At 43.5% G+C, this 20018-nt stretch overlaps 2 protein-coding genes across 4 annotated transcripts in view; both read right to left on the reverse strand.

The window, feature by feature from the left end:
• Positions 1 to 3178: 3178 nt before the first annotated feature.
• klc2 (kinesin light chain 2) lies at positions 3179 to 9636 on the reverse strand. Of its 3 annotated transcripts, none has more exons than XM_030780848.1 (13): positions 9409 to 9636; positions 8662 to 8981; positions 7863 to 8069; positions 7185 to 7374; positions 6571 to 6744; positions 5959 to 6058; positions 5338 to 5387; positions 5150 to 5217; positions 4836 to 4944; positions 4569 to 4706; positions 3841 to 3965; positions 3650 to 3707; positions 3179 to 3296 (listed from the first exon to the last, which is right to left on the reverse strand). In XM_030780848.1, exons 1-13 carry the CDS (start codon positions 9634 to 9636, stop codon positions 3213 to 3215), a joined length of 1851 nt encoding a protein of 616 aa, XP_030636708.1. In that variant the 3' UTR covers positions 3179 to 3212. The 3 variants fall into 3 exon arrangements, with proteins under 3 accessions (XP_030636708.1, XP_030636706.1, XP_030636709.1); XM_030780846.1 differs by having other exon boundaries at positions 7863 to 8079; positions 8660 to 8981; XM_030780849.1 differs by having other exon boundaries at positions 8662 to 8732; positions 9394 to 9636.
• A 7511-nt stretch (positions 9637 to 17147) lies between these two features.
• pacs1 (phosphofurin acidic cluster sorting protein 1) overlaps positions 17148 to 20018 on the reverse strand; it is a 36492-nt gene continuing 33621 nt past the window's right edge. The window contains exons 18-24 of the mRNA XM_030780841.1: positions 19950 to 20018; positions 19645 to 19687; positions 19231 to 19273; positions 18920 to 19058; positions 18118 to 18356; positions 17734 to 17850; positions 17148 to 17297 (exon numbers count right to left, since the gene is read on the reverse strand). The exon at positions 19950 to 20018 is cut by the window's right edge and continues 34 nt beyond it. Coding sequence (XP_030636701.1) covers positions 17179 to 17297; positions 17734 to 17850; positions 18118 to 18356; positions 18920 to 19058; positions 19231 to 19273; positions 19645 to 19687; positions 19950 to 20018 — 769 coding nt within the window. The 3' untranslated portion in view covers positions 17148 to 17178. The remainder of the gene's footprint in view (positions 17298 to 17733; positions 17851 to 18117; positions 18357 to 18919; positions 19059 to 19230; positions 19274 to 19644; positions 19688 to 19949) is intronic.

Here is a 20018-nt window from a genome sequence, read left to right on the forward strand (position 1 = left end):
GACGCACCGATGACATCACAAAGCCACTCTACAGCTCGCAACCCATGAGCCTCAGGGTATTCTGCTCTCTCGAAAGATGAAGTTTCATTTACTCATTAGTGGCTTATCATTTATCATCGAACCCAGTAGGCTAACTGCTGCAAACAGGAGTCAATGTTCCATAGTTTTTAGAGTATTCAGCATACCCTAAAGGTTAACTGAAATGCATTTGTGATTAAGGCCCATGTGTCATCAACACAAGAATAATTAGCATTAGCTCATGATAATTAGCATTCTATGCTGTTTTCAATTTACAGTTTCTGTGGTGAAGTTATCTGGAGATCTTCCTGTAATGAACTCCTTTGCAACAGACTTTCGTTCACGTCGCAATTGGCACACGTTCATTAATTCCCGCAGTAAATAACAAAGGTCATGAGTACAGCAGAGCGACTCTGAACATTAATCATACATTAACCACCCAACTCTGCCAGAGAATGACGACAGTAAAACACGCACAGAGACAAATCATTTCAGTTTGAAAAGTGAAACTGTTTTATTTTTCATTGTTACTGCTGAAACTTTTATTAAAATATACATGAGGTTGGCCCCTTCATAATTGTGAGATCCAGTTCTAGAGAAGCATACATGAACTACAGCCGTACCTACAGTTCCCAAAACTTGTTTGTCTACAGTCTAATCAGTGTAAGGGTCTGTAATGGTTGGCTTGGAGGGGGTGGGAATGAACACCCTCTCTGTGATCAGCGTGACATTTTGGCAGAAGAGTGCACACACAGAGAAAGGGTGGTTTCACATCCTTTGAAGTGCAGGCGACGAGACCTTAAGACGCTCTACGCACAAACTAGAACCCAGGAGGGTTAAACTGACCCATACACAGTTACAAAGCGTGAGACTCCTATGTAAATACGTGTGTGTGTGGGTGTGCGTTTGTGTACTACAAGAAGATAAAAGGATGGAAACGTCACTTTTGCACGATTTATGGCGGCAACACTTACTCTATTTGTTTTTATAAAGCTATGGTGTTTAGCTAGGCTCTAACAGATGTTTTTCTTTTTTTTTTAAGTATCTTTCTCTCTGCTCACAATGTCTCTCTCATTCCTCCTTCTGCTTTCCCAACCATATACACTTGTCTTTCGAGCACACGTTTTTGGTTACCATTGGTTACCGTCTATCACCTCTGGCTTGCTCTTACATGCAGTATCAAAACTCAATTCCAAACGCCTATCTCCCAGCTGGTCCAATAAGATGAAGGAGAGGACTGTGATGTCATAGAAGAGGCAGCAGAACTCTACAGTAAAGCCGACAGAACACTCACAGCTTCACTGAGGTGAACTCTGGATTAGGCGCACTAACCAGTGCACTGCTCACGTCTTCTAGAACCACACAAGACCATCTCCTTCAGTTAACGATTACCGATTCCGGCATCGACGCGCACTTTCTGAAAACCGCTGTTCTCGCCACTGTTTTACATTCTAAAGCTTGTATGGCTGTCTTGCTTAACCTTACACACCAACAGTGATGTCTCGAAGGTTTGAAAGAGCGAAAAACACAAAATGTCTTTTCATTTTCGTCATATGCCCAGCCCAAAACCACAAAATTAAGACATACAAAACATTCAAATCAAAGCGCAGCATTCGAACTCCATACCCTGCACTTCTTAAAAAGTAAACATAGGGCATTGTATGAGGAATACATTTTAACGACATTTATCAACATGACTTGTTTGTTCTTGGTAACATTTTAAATGTGGAGTATCACAGCTTTATTTTAATTACAATCAAGTACACAGAGCATTCATCAACATAAAAAGGGACGAAAGGTTCAAATGATTGAAAACAGGTAGTTTTTTTTTTTTTTGAGCAGAAAATCTCACCCTAATCTTACTGATCAAAGTCTTGACTAGAGAACCAATGCAGTGGAGATATGAATCTCAGCTGGCCTCCAATGATTGGCCTAGAAACCACATCTGTGACATCTTCACGACCAATAGGAGTCAGATATGCAAATTCAGACATTTTAAAATGTTGCGCCATGTGTCTGATTCAAAATCATTAGGCTTCATCCATAAATACAGAACGTACTCACAAACCGTAGCAGGCGATGTGTTTTTGACTTAAGCCAAAACACGAAACAGTAAAAAAAACTGGGTATATTCATCCATACATCACGAGGTTCTTTCAATATCAGCCATTAACAGACACGGAAAGTGCAGTTTCTCAAATTTCAGTATGAAACAAGTGCTTGGCGATTCTAAATATTCGTAACCGTTCAGTAGTCTCAAAGCGTTTGTTTTTTTGTTTTTTTTCCCAGCAGTTTCCAAACAGAGATACCACTACACTTTACCCTGTAAACAAAATCCAAGCGAACTATATACAAAAGACAAAAGGCAAAACAACAGAACAGAAACTGAATAATTTAAACCAGAATATACATACAGATTAGAAGGCAAAACATGAGGTTTACCGTGTCGGTGCTGTTGTCCACTTCATACTTTTCTTGTTTTTATACACATAAGTCCGTACCGTATTTTTTTCCCCACCCACAACTGAAAAAAAGTGTATTTTTCCTCTCTTCAAAGTATCTGAAATCCCAAACAGACCTGTGTAAAGTAAGTAACTTTTGAACCATTCAAGCATAACTTTTGTTTTTTTTTTTTTTTTTTTGTGGAATGACATTTGCATTAGCAGTGTTCATGCCACTAGTGAAACATTTATATGTAGTGTTTTTCTAAACGGTAATCTGATCACTAACTTAAGTAGAGTGTTCATATACAACATGATTTCATACACAGTTGACTATGGTATGCTGGCGATTTTGCTATCATGCTATAACTCTGAATGACCACTAGGTGTCACCTATGCAACACTTCCATCTGTCGTCTAGTAAGCAGCATGCTGTATTGTAGTGGGGTTTTTGTTTTCTTTTTTTTTTGTGGTTATTGTATGTTCTGTTTTTTTCCTGAACTTGTTTACTCAAGCGTACTTTACAGCAAGTCAAGACACAGATCTCGTGTGTAACACAATCTATGCCAAATCAGAAGTCTTGTTTTTGATTTTCTTTTTTTTTTGTCTTTTCAAAGTTACTTTTTTTTTTTTTATAAAAAACGATTTGAAGGAGAATAACATAGTGATAAGTAGGCGTGTATCATCCCAATCTGATAACCAATCAGCTTCTCCTCATGAGCCCCGCCCCTCGTCCAAATACGGTCTCGCGTCTTAATCGATCAGAGAACTGCGTCTGGTCAGGTCCACGTTGCTGGCACTGAGTCCTCTGCAGTCTGATAGGCCACTGTTCTCCTCCTAAAGACAGACAGGACAAAACATCAAGGTTTCCTGTCGGTTTTAACCACACTACTTTAAATAAGGCACAAATCAGACTGGTGTTTTTGTGTGACAAGTCCAGCGTTCACTGAACGCTGTGGTTTGTGTGTCTGTTTGGATTTGTGCGCATCTATTTGTTGGTGTTTCTGTATCTGTGTGTGTGTGTGTGTGTGTCTATGTTTACACATGTATGTGTGTGTGTATGCTTGCGTGTGTGCCTGTACATGTACGCGTATATGTGTGTGTGTGTGTGTGTGTGTGTGTGTGTATGTGTGCGTGTGTGCCTGTACATGTATGCGTATGTGTGCGTGTGTGTGTGCGTGCGTGATCACCTGTGCAGTGTCCTCTGCTCTCTTATTGAGGAAATTCAAGGAGCTTGCTCTCTTCATTCTGAGGGACAAACAAAGAGAGTTGTTGTTTGTTTGTTTGTTTGTTTTTCAGTCAGAGCTAAACCACAGAAAAGTGTCAATCATTCATTCCTGTTTTTTTTTTTTTTTTTTTTTTTCCTGGATCAGAGACTCACCCGGGGTTTCGGGGCTCCTGGGGGCCACTGCCCTGCAGTTTCTTTTTCAGGATCTCACTGCTTCTCCACAGCGCGTCCCTGATCTTCCCGAAGGACCCGCTCCTGCGCAGGGATCCGCTCCCGTCCTGCGGCACACGCACACCACGCAGGGTTAACGTTAGACGCGCCGGGACAGACAGAGAATTACTGTTTGACCACACTGACAAAGCTAGGAATGAGGAAATTACAGTTACAATCATTAAAAATTACAATTAATATTTCAACCCATTCACAGAGCTCGAGAGATCATATTATTCGTCCGCAGGCAAGTCAACATTTGATCTTTGTCTTTTTAGTGGCCAATCTAAATTGGGGGCTGGGTTTCTTTAAGCATGTGGTGTAGGTGGGTGCCAGAGAGAGAGATACAGAGAGAGAGGGAGAGAGAGAGGGAGAAAGACAGAGAGAGACAGAGAGAGAGAGAGAGAGAGAGAGAGCGAGAGAGAGAGAGAGCGAGTGAGAGCGAGAGAGAGCGAGAGAGAGACAGAGAGAGAAAGAGAGAGAGGGAGAGAGAGGGAGAGAGAGAGAGAGGGAGAGAGAGGGAGAGAGAGAGAGAGAGAGAGAGAGAGAGAGAGAGAGAGGGAGACAGGGAGAGAGAGAGAGGGAGAGGGAGACAGGGAGAGAGAGAGAGAGAGAGAGAGAGAGAGAGGGAGAGAGAGAGAGAGAGAGAGAGAGAGAGAGAGAGAACTGACCCCGTTCCACTCAGCCTCGTCACCCTCGCCGTCGCCCCGCTGGCCCCCGGGGCCATTCAGACCTTCTCGGCTCTGCCGTCTGTCTCCTCCATCCTTCAGCAGCTCCACCACCTTACTCTGATTAAAGGCATCCAGCCCCTGAGAGAGAGAGAGAAAACACCACACGCGTGAAGAGCTGGGATTCGACTCCGCCTTCCAAGGCTGACTCAGGTCACTGTGTTTCTGAACGCCAGTCAGGACTGTGAAGTTTTTGGGGTTTTTTTGTACCTGTTTACGGGTCTTACTAGCGCACCCCTCCAGTGTCTCGGCTGCCTCCAGTTTGCCCTGTCGGCGGTACAGCGCCCCCAGGCTTTTGAGAGTGGTATTGACAGTGGGGCTATCCAAGACCAACAGGGAAAATAAAATCAGCTTTCATTCTATCAAAGCAATGAAAACAAACCCTCATTCTGCAGACTCAAACAGTAAACCTCTAAGAGATTAAACGAATACAATTATTAAACCCGTCACGGAGAAAATGAAAACGAATAAGATTCTGTACACTTTGTAAGTCTTAAAAATGAGTTGTTTTTGACTATAGTCACCTGTCCACCTTGCAGGCTTTGTACCAGCTGCCGTATTCTCCATAAGGACCTGCGTCCTTCTTCTTTCCCTGTGAGAGAGAAAATCAACTGTCACTACACCAACCCACCTCTATCTATCTGTCCCAGTGTTCGAGCGGTCCTGGTCACACGACCTGGTATTTATAGTAATTCACAGTGAGCATGCTTACCTTGCTCTCCTCTCTCTCCTCCGCATGCATCCAGATTGGTTTGTTGTCATCTAGGAAAGGTTCAAAAAAAAAAAAAAAAAAAAGATTTTCAGTCTGTGGTTAGAACTGCATTGTGTTATATTTAGAGTTGATGTATTAGGACAGTGATGTAACCCTGCGTCTGTGTGTGTGTGTGTGTGTGTGTGTGTGTGTGTGTGTGTTAAGCGTAGCTGGCTGCGTCCGATCATGACGGTGCACTTCTGAGAGCGTGTCACTGGTTGATTGGTTTAAGACTGATTAGAAGGATACAGTGAGTGTAAAGTCTCTGTGTGCACGACAGGGTCAGGATTAGCCCTGACCTGTTGACCTCTTTGAGAAAGTATACTCAATCCCTAAGGTAACACACACACACACACACACACACTGACACAGATATACTAGAGCTGTCTCCAGTCGAACAGCAGGAGACGACAATCTTGGGGGAAAAAAAATAAACGACTCTCTTAAAAACCGTTAAAATACTGAAAATCTTCCATCTGTGTTAACTGAAGAGCAAACTACTCTTTGTATGAAACCAGAGGAAATTTATTACACAGTGATAGTGAAGGATGAAGGAACATCCAGACGAAAACAGATACTTACTGTTGACGGATCCAAACTCTTTCTCGTGGGCGCGGGTCAGAATTTCCTTGTACAGACACTCTGCGTCTTTGAACTTGCCCTGTTTGAGGTAGCAGGTCGCCTGACACGGAGAAAACGAGCTCGTGAATGTTAATGTTTGACCTTCACATTAAAGTTAAGTATTCGCATTTCAGTTTCCAGAAATAGACCCAGATACCAAAACGCAGAGACGCTGAACGCAGGGAATAAGAGTCATGCCTTGTTAAATATCAGACACTCAATGTCCTGTCCTGAACTGAGATCTGTAGCCTCAAATTAGATTTCAAAATTAGATTCAGTGCTGCTCAAAAAAAAAAACCCAACCATAACCGGGGACTTCAAAAGCATGCTTCTAAATGAACAAAATACGGTACGTTAAACAAACACCTTAAGAGAGCTAAATATTAACACCCACCTGGAACGAAAATTAATGACCGAGTCCAAATAAAGCATAAAATTCCCTTACTAAAGACAAATCCTTTTCAAACATTGACCTGATCAAAGCAGCAGAGATAAAACATTAACCCTAAATCTCGAAAGGCAGTCATTCGGTAGGTTTTCTATTTTTTGTCACGGTGGAGGTCCTCTCCTCACCAGGTTGTTCTTGGTCTTGGCCACGTTGGGGTCGTCGGCGCCCAGTTTGGACTCGTAGATCTCCAGGGCCCTGCGGTAGTAATACTCCACTTCCTCATACTTGCCCTGGTTCTGACAGAGCAGGGCCAGGTTATTCAGCTGTTTGGCCACATCAGGGTGGAACTTCCCCAGGACCTAAACACATAACACACACACACACACACACACACACACACACACATACACAAACACACACACACACACCAACCATTTTACTGTTATCCACTGTACATTAACCAAACTCAAAACAGAAATGCAAACAATTCAACAACCTTAGCTGTAAAATGTTTCATTTTCCATGAAACAGATATTTGTTTACCTAATACTAAAATACTCTCTATTCATTTAACTGTTTACTTTCGACCACTGGAGCCAGCACCCAATACTAAATAATGACTGTGAAAAATGACCTTATCCTATTAAAATCACCGGATTACGATATAATTTCTCTAAGCGTTAGACGCCGTCAACACTGAGGCGGTGAAGATGCTGACGTGATAATCCAAACTCAGATTATGAGTTTGTTCTCCTACAGAACGTTCTCCTCTGACGTGCGGCCGTGTGGAGGCGCGTACCTTCTCTCGGATCTCCAGTGCTCGCTTACACAGCGGCTCCGCCTCCTTGTACTTGCCCCGTTTCCCGTACAGCACGGCCAGGTTGTTCAGGGTGGCGGCCACGGCCGGGTGGTCTTTCCCCAGGGTCTTCTCTCTGATGGCCAGGGCGTCGTTCAGCAGGTGGGCTGCCTCTTTGAACTTATGCTGGTCCCTGGAGCCAGAGCAAAAAAAACCCCATTTAATATCTATATACACATCGTAATATCTATATACAAAAGGTTTAATATCCATATACATCAGAGAGCAGGATGTTAAAGGTGCTGTTTGCAGGTATCACATACGACATTACAGATGGGCTACGTCTTGTTTCAGTAGGATCCAGACCCGGTGGCGAGAACTCAACAGGATGTTTCAAATTTCTATTTCATTAATTGGGTTTAATGTCTATTTTTAAAAGGTAATGGATTTTAATAGAATAAGGCCCTTCTGTTGCAACTTGCAAAATACACACAACGCTCTTGATTTCCCAATCCGCTGATACTAAACAGAACCAGAGAACCAGCTTGACCTATTCAAACCCAGACGATACAAGACAGCATTAGGTATTAGGTATGTGTATTAGGTATGTGTATGCACAAGGCGAACGCCCGGACGTCGAACGGCACGACGGGGACCGTGGCGGTCCGGCTCTGCGCCCACCTGTAGACGAGGGCGAGGATGTTGAGCATGGTGGCCACGTCGGGGTGGTCGTGACCGGACGTCTTCTCCAGGTCCTCCAGCGCCTGTTTGCACAGCGGCACCGCCACCTCGTACCTGCCCTGGGAGGCGTACTGGATCACCAGGTTGTGGAGGGTCCTCAGGCGGGCGGGGATCTCGTACCCGCCCTGCTGGGCGGCCACCTCCCCGCTGGGCTGGGCTGGAGAGGGCGGGAACGCACCGGGGGGGGGGGGGGGGGGGGGGGTTAGAGAAGCTTCCCGGACATTCCACATTCTCTCCCTTCTCTTCATAAAACATTATTTAACCAGCTTTCAAACGTATGTTTACATGCATGAATTAGACTGAAACCTTTAGTTAATCATAATACTGAACTTAGCAGTGGCGCTTCTGTGCACTAGGCAGGTCTTTAATGGCTACGTGTTGGGTTTGTATTCTGCCTGCCTTGAAAGCTGCTGCTTTGGGATAAAAGCGTTCACTAAATGAATGGGTTTAAAACATTTCTGACACAAAGATTTCTGTGATAGATATGCTTTTTGATTTTGGTTAATCGGTATCAAAAGAGGGTTGTGAGAGAGATAAAAAAAAAAAAAGGATGTGAGAAAATAAAAGGCAAAGTTGAAAGCATGCAGCGTAAAAATCACATTCAGTTACAATCCTACATGCCGTTTGTCATACGACAACAATAAATGGATCCAAACACCATTTATTTAGTCCTATACCTAGAAGAGGAACTGCTATAAGAATGGAGCTAGTGTGCCAGCCTGTTACAGCTGAGGCACACTGGGACGTGACGCTACCTGGTCCCTGGTCGTCATCGTTGGGGAAGAGGTCGTCCAGGCTGTCTTTGGAGGTCTCGCTGGCCTTCTCTTCGGAGGGCGAGACGTCGTCGTCAAACTTTTTGATCTGGTTCATGAACTCCAGGTGTTTCTTCTCCTCCTCCAGCTGGGCCACGCTCTGTTCACTCTTCTGCAGTTTGCTCTGGGTGCTGGCCAGCTCGTCCCTCAGCCACTGGTTCTCCTGGCACAGCCTGCGCACCTGGGCCCGCAACTTCTGCTTCTCCGACTCCACCGCGCTCAGGTGCCCCGACAGGGCAATGATCACCTGAGACAGAGAGAGAGAGAGAGAGAGCGAGAGAGAAAGAAAGAAAGAAAAGAGAAAGACAGAAAGAAAGACAAAAAAGAAAGGACGAAAGAAAGAAAGAAAGAAAGAAAGAAAGAAAGAAAGAAAGAAAGAAAGAAAGAGGGACAATAAGAGTGGGAGGGATGAGAGACCAAAAAACATCGTGAAATTGGGTGACTGAGTGACCATAATGAATGTGGACATAACAGATTTTAAGTTGGTCCAAAGCCTTTAAAACACTTCAGTTTACATTAAACATTTACCACTGTGAAATATTCTCTGCTCACTGAGCCTCTGGCTGACAACTGACCGCCGAATCACGCTGACTCATCTCACGAACAGCTTTAACAAACACAAGCTAGCTGATCTCAGGTCAGTGGTTTCCGAGCAGGACCTCTGCGCTTCGTACCTGAGCTTCTCCAAGGCCCAGTTCGATGGCCTCCATGCTTTTGCGGAGCAGGCCTGATTTCTCCTGGGCCGCCGGGGGCTGGCTGCAGTCCAGCAGGGAGTTGAGGAGCTGAGCATGTTCTCCACGCAGGGCTTCCAGCCCCTGGATCACAGCTTTGGTGTTCAGAACTATCTCATCCTGCGTGAGTCTCTCCAAGGTCTCATCACGCGGGTAAACCATAGTGGACATCGCCTAGCAGGCCTCACACACTCAAGACGACTGGAGAGAGGGAGAGAAAGAATGGTGGACAAGGAGGGAAGGAAAAAAAGATGGGAAGAGAAGATCATAAAAAGAGAGTGTCATCTTTTTACCCTTCTGAAAATATATGTAGATTCTATAAATTTATGACAGTGTGAACCGATCTGGCAAAATTATATTGTGATAGTCATGCTATTACTGAACCATTCCTGAACTGAAACGGAAAACAAGAGAGCAGGGAACAATGAGGTGATTTTTGAGAGAGCTACTATATAAGCTAAGCCTAAATCAAAGCTCTATCTTTCTGTGAATGGGTGACGACATGTCCGGTAAAAAAACCTTGACAATGGACATTAGAACTTGTAAATACACAACACGGTACTTCTCAGTCTCTTAACTGACGATTCACGGGCAAAACCTCGTTTCTGAGGCGCTTTAGCCGCTGTGCCACTTCATTACCGTCAGTCGGTCCTGCTTAGTATCGCATAGCTTAGCAAACTGTCACTCGCCCTCATCTGTCCAGACAACAACAGCTGTTCCACACAGAATCAGGACTCAAAAATACCGACGCAGCAACCATCTCACCCAAACACTTGCCCTCCAGTCAATCTGCTCATCTCTACGTCAGCCTAAGTGATTTAGTGTTTTCTGAGAAAAAGCGCACCGCAGAGAATTCTAGAAGGTTTACGGATGGAATACAAGACTTCAGAATAGAGTCTTAGAGTGAATCAAAATATATGTAAAATGTGGTAAATTCCCCGAGAGAAGTACCAAACTGGGCAAACTGATGCCCTAACAATGTGCTGATAACGTGCTAATGGTATTATAAATCAAAAGTAGCCACAAGTCATGTCCGAACCTGTTTTTTCTATTTTTGAGACTTGCAGCTTTATGGATGGTTAATTAGCGATCACTCTTCCCTGTTTATAAAACCTTGTTCACAAAGACAACTGGATTTAAACGTCTCCTGACTTAACTTATTCTGTAAACAGTGCGCACCGTTGCATATAATAGTAATCAAGTTAATGAAACAGGACAAACGCACTTACCAAAAAGCACTTAAATCACAATTAAACCCTCCAAATACTTAGATGTTTCATGTATTTTCATTACAACTACGAACTCTTCCACATAAAAACTGACTGTAAACAAACCCACCGTGCTGCAGCAGAGGCGCGGGCTGCGTAACCCTTCACGATTTTTACCTTTTCTAACGGACTACCTGGATTTTTCCACGCTCTCGCCGCCAGGAGGCCCCCGCCCACACCCCCACCTTTCCGTCTATTGACTGCAATGCACCAAGATGGGGATGTCCGTAACATCCCTGATAACTGAGGGAGTCCCGAGTCCCGAAACGGGATGCTGATTTTCCCCCCCCCCCCGTCAAAGCTGTCTTTATACATATCCCAAACTGATAACAGTGTAAAAGTAGTCGAATGTCTACTGAAGAAAGCTGAGAATAAAATATTGGTACGGACTGAAGATCAATCAAGGTGACCGGTAGGGCAAGCGGAACATCAAATGGACTCAGTTCAAGATATGCAAAACACACAATGAAAAGAACTGCGGACAAGTAATGACTTCAAAGGCATTAGTTGCTGGGGGAGAGCACTGGGAAATGGTTTCTTTCTGAATAAGAGACACAGCTTGCTGTGGCGGATCGTTCCGTGAAAACCACCGTTGTTCAGTTGTATAACGAACAATGTCTTGAGCACGCACCATAACGTGTTAAAACCAAGTTTCCAAAAATACCCATCACGTCTTTCAACAAAATAGCTTACTGACAGTTACAATGTGAGCTGATCTCGTACCAACTGGTTATATTGTCACAAGTCAATGGCACATTCGACACTTGGAGTGTAATATCAACACTACCTGCGAAACACGCAATACGACTTCAAAACATATGCTCCGATTTTTGTCCTGCGCAAATACATTATATTGTGAAATATCTGCAAATATTAACTTGCAAAAAGGTATTTAACCAACAAACTGTCCTGTTCTAGAGACAGTGAATTTAAGCTACTGTTTTTAGCTTGCGAGCTAGCTTTCTTGGAGTGAGTTGAACAAAGCGCGACCTGCTGTCGGGATGATGCTGTCAGCCGATGTGCACCGTATGGAAGATGGCAATACCGTCAACAATCTACCAATAAGGCCGGATCTGCTTCGGTGGAAAATAATCATTATGTTCACAGCAATCTCTGTACTTAGAAGAATGTTAAGTTCAAACAAACGTACAAAATCAATTTACTTACAATTTCTAGCCAAAGCAGAAAGCAAGGGCTAGAGTCACCAGTACGCCTCTGACGGTGTCTATTTCGGCTTATGCGCCCCGATTGTTCAGAAATTTCTAGTCGGTTTTTTCTCACGTACGTGTCTGTTGCTACAATAATCACTGAAGTACAAAGAAAAAATAGATGTAAACTAAAAGAACGACAATTCACAATAAAGCATCTTAACCAATTAAGCTAGCACAGCTAGCTGATGACTCTTGTCCGTTAGATATAAATCAGCCGCTATTCTCTTCACCCGTTCGGCGAACTGCGGGGGCTGCGTTTCGATTATGCTCAGTAAAGTAAAGATAACGGTATGCGACAATCCGGTTTCATTCTATCCATCATCAGCTTCTGTTTGACTAAGAAACTTCTGGTCTGCTGTCGTCCGTCCGCTTACTCGTGTTTGGATGACAGCACGGAGATGAAAATGGCTGGTCGGCGAGGACTCCCAGAATCCAAAGCCCCAACCCGGCGCGCTGACATCACCGCCTACCCCTATACACACGCCCTGTGCTAGGTGGGTCTAACCACCCTTAAAAAAAGACACACACACACACAAACAAACATAGAAACACACAAACCGACTTAAAAATTGTGTCTTCATGTTGTGGACGTCGGACGAGCAAAGTGATCAGACAAAACTCTCTGTAATTTTTCAGTTTTCTGCGAAGAGCTTCTCATCCGCGTCCCAGATAACCTTTCAACGATTTTTTTTACATCATAAACCACACATTTTTTATGCTTGATAGAGGTTTTTAAATCATATGGATCATATTTTGAAAGACACTCAAACTGTAAAGAAAAACCCAGAGGCTAATTACAAATCTGGTGTATTTATTTAAAAAAAGAACAATAGACACTTCATCTGTTCATCCCACATCAGTTTGATTGACAACTGAATTATGAAAAAAGCATTACTACAAAAAACGTCAAATAAAAAATAAAACACGATTAACGAAACTCGGGAAGTATTACAAGCACTTTGTAAGATATGTACACGCGTTGTAGTTTATAGGCAGAGGCAGAAAGCTGTAGACTGCTGAACGTAAAATGTGCCGTGTGCAAAAAAATAAAATAAAAAAGTCTTCATCCACGAGCTTGGCTTTTTCAACTTGGAGAAGTACTCTTTTAATTAATTTACGTTCAATCCAAACCTTATTTCACTAAAAATGAGGAGAAGTGTTATTCTGTGGATATTTTTTTTTTTTACCTCTTTAAAATACACTGGTTGTAAGCATTCAAAGCGTGTGGAATCCAAGCCAGTTCAATCTTGATTGTGCGGTATGTTAAAGGATCGCTAACAGGCATAATTACGGACAGGGAGTGGAAGAGAAAGAAAGTACAAAGAATGAAGTTTCGATTAATAGCTCTGACAAATCATTCATTCCACTTAATATTCCTTTGTTTTTGTTTTGTTTTTTTTCACACCACAAACACATGTACAGACACAGGTTCAAGGGCAAACACGCAGGGACAGATAGAAAAGCACAATGACAAATAGTGGCCATGTTCCCACACTAACGAAAGAGAGAGAGAGAGAGACACTCACTGGTCATTAAAACCTAGAAATTCAGCGGAACATGTGAAGCCAGTGATCACTCAGGCTTGGGCGCTGTCATGAGTGCACTGGAAAAGTGGCCACATATTCGACAGTTTCCCCATCACGTAGAACACTGAAGACACCAAACACTGAACAGATTGACCTTTTGTTTGAGCTCCTATTGACAAACATGTAACAATTTACTGTTTTGGCAGTTTTTTTTTTTTTTCTCTTCAGGAAACAATTTCTTTTGTAAACACAAGTGCCATAATTGGTATCCAATGTGTGATATGTAAATATTCCATCAGACACGATAACACAGGAGCATGATCAGTGCCAAATAAAGAGTGAAAAACATTAAAAGGATTTTGTTTTTCTGTCCCGAGTAAGGCTCATGAAATGGTCTAGTCTTTAAATGGATACTCAAAATCACTCCAACAAAACTTTGGGGTTTGTATGGGGTGGGGTGGGGGGGGGGGGGGCCTTCAAAACTCTACTCTAAAATGGCTTTCAGGGTCTTGATATGAGGATTTTGATATCCAGAGAGTGTTGCACAAAGTTCTCTAATCACCGAAGTAATTTAAAACACAGAATATTTTGTTCACTGGCTACAAAAATGGATAGTCTAAATGGCCACCTAGTTCAGTTTTATAGAAAATGTCCAGAATGTTCTAGAATGATCATCAGATGGGATATTGGAAAATCAATGACCGATAATACCAATTAATATCATCGTAACAGATGACTCAGGGCTGGTCGTTTTCACTGACGTCCCTTACAGATAGCTGACATAGCAAGTTCACATCTACTTCCACATCAAGTTTTCTCATGATTATGTTAATTACATGAATTAAATCAGTACATAAAACTGTTACACTTAATATCATAAAAAAAAGAAAATAATAAAGTTCAAAGCACACAGTGCAAAATCTTACAGAACAACTCCAGAGTCTAATGGCCTGAGGCAATGGCCATTTTAAGAACCATAAACAAGTATGTTTACAAAACAGAATTACATCACAATGACATTCCATTGCATCATAGTAACATTCTATTACATCATAATGACATTACTTTGATGGCATGAGTAATGACAAATGACACCTGGAGTGTTCATCCCTTTGGGTAAATCCCCATTCAAACAGGAAGAAAAAGATGGGAAACCAAGGAACAAAATTCAAGCAAAAGGAGATGTAGTCATTACACTTAAAACACTGCCATAACTATTGCTAAAAACAAATGAAAAAAAAAAGACAAATAAAAAAACAAACAAACAAAAACTACCTCCAACTGACCTATTTGGAAGGTAATACTTTTTTCATAATACTTGACATTGCAAAAAAAAAGAAAAACCAGGGACAATTTACTTTGGAGAATGATAGGGCACGGTAGAGAAGCCTGTGGATATAACCAAAAGTTTTGGTTTTTTTGCACTGCGAGCTAAACATCACAGCCTAACACTTGACCAACGGGTCGTCATGTTATGGGAAAACACAGCAGTCACGAACCATTGGTGCATAAAGGCTGAATGCGTAAAGGGAAAACGCCCACACTTTGTGAGCAGATATGAGCTGTGTGTCTCACTCACGTTAGTTTCTCTCACCTCGTGTAGCAACTCAGGGTGTGCCAGATGCTAAAAATGTACACAGCATAAATTCTTTAGTGACAATGACCACTGACAGCCAAATAAAACACCACTCACACAAACCAACGCACATACACACACACACACACGCACACGCACGCACGAAAAAACTCATTCCACTCAATGTGGCACGACATTATATCATAGATACTGTTATTCTTTTCTCTTTTTTAGACCACATTTCAAAACAATAATATATTGTTACCAGTCACTGAACGCACGGTATACCTCACGACGTCCTAGACAAAACAGAAAGCACTAACATCACATTAGCGGAGAGACTGCATAAAGTTCAGATGTTCTCTGCCTATGGCAAGAGATGGGAAACCCAGCAAATAAAGGGAGAATGTACACCCTCCCAACACCCCCCCCCCCAAAAAAAATCCCAAAAACAAAACTGATCTTAGATCAGTATTCCCTCTTGGCTAATTATGGAGGAAGGTATAACCTAGGAGCACAACAGCTGAAGGAGAGGACATTGAAGCAACTAGCGCATTGCTAGCTGAAGCCTCTATTGATTGGATGATTCAGAGCGTTCTGATGGCTCGACAGGGAAGCCTACATTGCTTCTCCTGTGACATTACTTGTGTTCCCTCCTACGTTTTATTCTCGAAGGTCATGACCCAGTTGCAGACCTGAGGTAACAGGTCGCTATCATTTAACTCCTTCTCTTCTTGTGCTTTGGAAGTGAATTCTTTTTTTTTTTTTTATTCCTTTTTTTTTTTTGTGAGAGATGGGATTGGGTTAAGTGCATAGCATTTCACAACCTACAGGGAGCCAGCCCTGGTTTCCCAACCCAAAACCACCTGCTGCCCCAGACTCACCTTCCCCCAGATAAATGTAGGGATACAAGAAAAAGACTACAACTCCCAGGATTCAGTGTGTAGAAGAAAGGCCTGCTCCATTTATAAAGTAATGGCTCCGTCTATGAGACATGGCATCGGGCCCTTCAGGATGGGGCAGCCATCACCATTTCTCAACAGTGAAGAATGTCAATTCTAGTTACCACGGTTACCACAACAGCAGACAGTAGCACCCTCCTACCCCAGGGAATGAGTTGTCATGGTTACATTCTGATTGACCAGTGTGTGATCTTTGGAGTCACGATAGTGTGTAAAAAAAAATAAAAATTAATAACAACAAGCTAAGTTACATGTTACATCTAAACAAAGGGCACTTCTTTTTTTTTAAAATGTACTTGCTGTTCAACCACATGATTAAAAGCTCTTTACGTTACCCAAAAAGCATATTCGTGTGAAGAACGGTAATGTAAAGTATTCACATATTCGTATATGTAATCAACAGACGCGTGAGCCTTTGCACTACTGAAGGTCACCCCTAACGTCGGAGACAGGGAGCATCCAGAGGAGAAACAGAAGTGGAAAAAAAAGGCCTTATTTCAGGTTGTGTTACGTGAAATTGCACTGTTAGAGAAGCTGAGTACATGCATTCGTACGTTAGATGCAGGTAGTCCGTCGGCGTAATCACTGTTTTAGCGTTAGTGGTAACAGTATCATCACGTTGGGCGTTTTGCGCGGAGTAAGATACGGAATACGCCTCATTCCGAGCCGGACTGTCTTAGCATAAGGAAACCCAGGTCTTTGCATCAGTAAGGGTTAGCCCCAGGCCTCTTCTTTCCCCTGCCTTTATACAGCGGACAGCGACGGCTGGCTGGCCGGCCGACAGCGCCGTCCGAATTGTGCTGGGGTCCAAGGGCTGTGACGTCAAAAAAAAACAAAAAAATCATGAAAGTGACCAGCGCTGACTCACACAAACACACACACACACACCCATACACACGCACTCCTACGTCCTAATCCTCCATCACAATCCCCTCCGCATGACACAAGTCTGGAACATTTGGAACAAGGCCTGTTCTCCCAGCGCTGCTACAACTGCCCCGAATTCCAGGTGGGAACTGTGAGTGATGGCGAGGGGCGGGGGGGGGGGGGGGGGGGGGGGGGGGGGGGTGATGGTGGGGATGGCTGTGTGCAATAGGGCTTTGGCTACAGGGTGAATGAAGTGTGGAAAAAGGTAAGGGGAGTTGGGTGGGTGGGTGGGTGGGCGTGGTCCTAGGAGGGTGGTTTGCTGTATCCGAACAGGCCAACGGGGAGGTACTTGACGTGCGTTGGCCACTGAGCCGCCAACTGGAAGAACTTAACGTCATTCCACTCCACGCCGTCTATGGTCACTGAGGAAAGAAGGACGAGAGGAGAAAGACAAAAAAGAGAGAGAGGGAGAGAGAGAGAGAGAGAGAGAGAGAGAGAATTAATTGAGTTCAGCTTTTCTTGTCCTTATTGGGGTTGGTCTACTTAAGTATGACATTCCACTTTTTTTCATTAGCATTGTTTATACCAGGGGAAAAACTCAAGGAAACTAATGGAAGATTACCTCTAAGGATTGTCTGCTGTTGTTTAGAGGAAACTAAAGGAAAATTACCTTTAAGGATTGTGTGTGTTGTTTAGAGGAAACTAAAGGAAAATTATCTTTAAGGATTGTGTGTGTTGTTTAGAGGAAACTAAAGGAAAATTATCTTTAAGGATTGTCTGTGTTGTTTAGCGGAAACTAAAGGAAAGTTACCTTTGAGGATTGTGTGTGTTGTTTAGAGGAAACTAAAGGAAAGTTACCTTTAAGGATTGTCTGCTGTTGCTTAGAGGAACAGATGAGTCGGCTTATGCCTTCAATCACCTGACTCTTCGAGTCCACCTCCTTCTCCTTGGGTTTCTTCCCGAAGATCGTGGGAACTGAAGAGAGAAAGAAAGCAAGAGAGAGAGAGAGAGAGCAAGAAAGAGAGAGCGAACAGTGAAAGACTGAATACAAAGTTTATTCATACGAATAAAAGATCCAGTCTGCTTATGAGTCACTGTGTAATTTCATTTTAAATAATGTCGCTCTTCTGTCAGTAGGTGGTGCTAGAGATTATTTATTTTTCTTCTTCTTCTTTTATTTTTTTTTTTACTGCAGAACTTAACTCCTGTGTCTGTCCGTGTCAAGACACCATAATCTCTCACCCTTCTTGTTCTTCTCTTTGGTGACCACCGTCATGGCCATGGTGTTGACCTGCGTCTGCGGGTCCGCCACGCCCATCCCGGGCAGTCGGCTGACCTGCAGCGACCTGAAGACGCTCTTCAGCGTGTTCTTACAGCCCGTGTCTCTCCTCTCGCCCTCGCGCCGCTTCTCCGCCAGAGAGGCCAGCCAGTAATCCACCTGCAGGCCGATCGCGTCCACTCCGTGAGACATACTGGGGCTCCTGGGGAGAGGAGGAGGAGGAGGAGGAGGGGGAGGAAGGTTTGAGTCGGCAGGAAGGGGCGGAGTCAGGGGAAACTGAGAGTGAGGCTTTAGATGTAACAAACGAAGTACAGGGGGCAATTTTTTTTTCCTTCCCCCTAAAATGGCATTGGAAGGTTCGTGAATGATTCACGGGCTAATACCGCAAAGAAGCCACTGCAACTTATGTTGCTAAGCAAACACCCGCGAGCGTTCTGTGAGGAGTAGTGCACTGACTGAAATGTGTACACTTTTTGTATTTATCATGAGGCTCGCCTAAAGACGAGTCGTTAACTTTATGTAGGACAGGTCAATAATATAGAAAGAGAGGTTGTGGTACTTTGGTGTGTAAACACTGCACAGCAAATGAAGGAGGAGCAGGGGAAAGACCAGGAGTTATACTTGACCCTTGGATCAAAAATGTTTGGTGATTGGTTATTTGGAGTGCTAGCCACGCCCTTTCCTTAATTATTCATGAACCTTTCTTTGCCATCCTAGGTGGGGTTGGGGATCGCATACTGGATTCCTAGACCAGTCAAGACTTACCCTTGCACAGCCAAAACTCCACCCATAGAGGGAGAGGAAGGGGGCGTGGCCGTCTCTTTGAGACTGGCAGGAGAGCCGTGAGAAGGTGGAGACGTGGAGGGGACAGCTAAACTTACAGCCACACCCTCTTCTAAATCTCCTAAGAAACAAAGGAGAAGGGTCAGAGCAGTTAGCATCAAAACGACAGCAGTTAGCATCAAAACGACAGCAGTTAGCATCAAAACGACAGGTGTTGTGAATCTGAGTCAATAATCTGACTCCAGCGCGGCTTGAAAGTTGGTCAGATATTCGATTTCCACGGACACACTAACCTGCTGACGACTGGCCTGGCTCGATCAATCCCACTTTCACCACCTGCTCGAACAAAACGACAACAAAATGCACATGACTTTGACCTATGGATTCCCACCTTCATATGAGACCACACAAAGGACTATATGCATGTAACTAAAATGTAATAGTGTAATAATAATACTGTAATAATGATCTATTCATTATCAATAATAATTTAATAATGAACTACTCATTATCAATTCCATTTCAATAAATAGTGAAGTAGATGTATTGAACTAGACTCAATAGTGGACTGACTGATAAACAGTGTTATGTGTCGTGACTTCACACCCTCTCTGTCATCAGAGCTTATAGATGTCAAAACACATATGCAGACATTAGATGGAAACCTATGGAAAATGAAATATATAAATAAGTAAATAAAAACACACCCCAATGAATGGGATGAACTTCTGGTAGGAATCTTCATCCCTCCTGGTAGAGAAAGAGAGAGTGAGAGAATGACAGAGAGAGAGAGAAAGAGAAAGAGGGAGAGGGAGAGAGAAAAGAGATGAGCTTTGGTGTGAATGTAGGAAAAACAGTCAGTCACACAGTGTGATGTACAGAGGGTTTTCTGTGTGCGCAGAACCAGAACAGACGGTCGTGTGTTTGTATCAGCGGACCGCTGGGAATCGGTGTTAGGGGAAGTGTAGAAGGTGCAGTGGTGTAGGTCGTGTCAGCAGATGTTAAAACTCACGTCCTGTGTTTGCAGGTCAGCATGGCCTCAGCGATGGGCAGCTGGTGTGTGAGTGTAGCTCCGCTGATA

This window comes from Chanos chanos, chromosome 7, assembly GCF_902362185.1.
Source record: "Chanos chanos chromosome 7, fChaCha1.1, whole genome shotgun sequence".
NCBI lineage: Eukaryota > Metazoa > Chordata > Actinopteri > Gonorynchiformes > Chanidae > Chanos > Chanos chanos.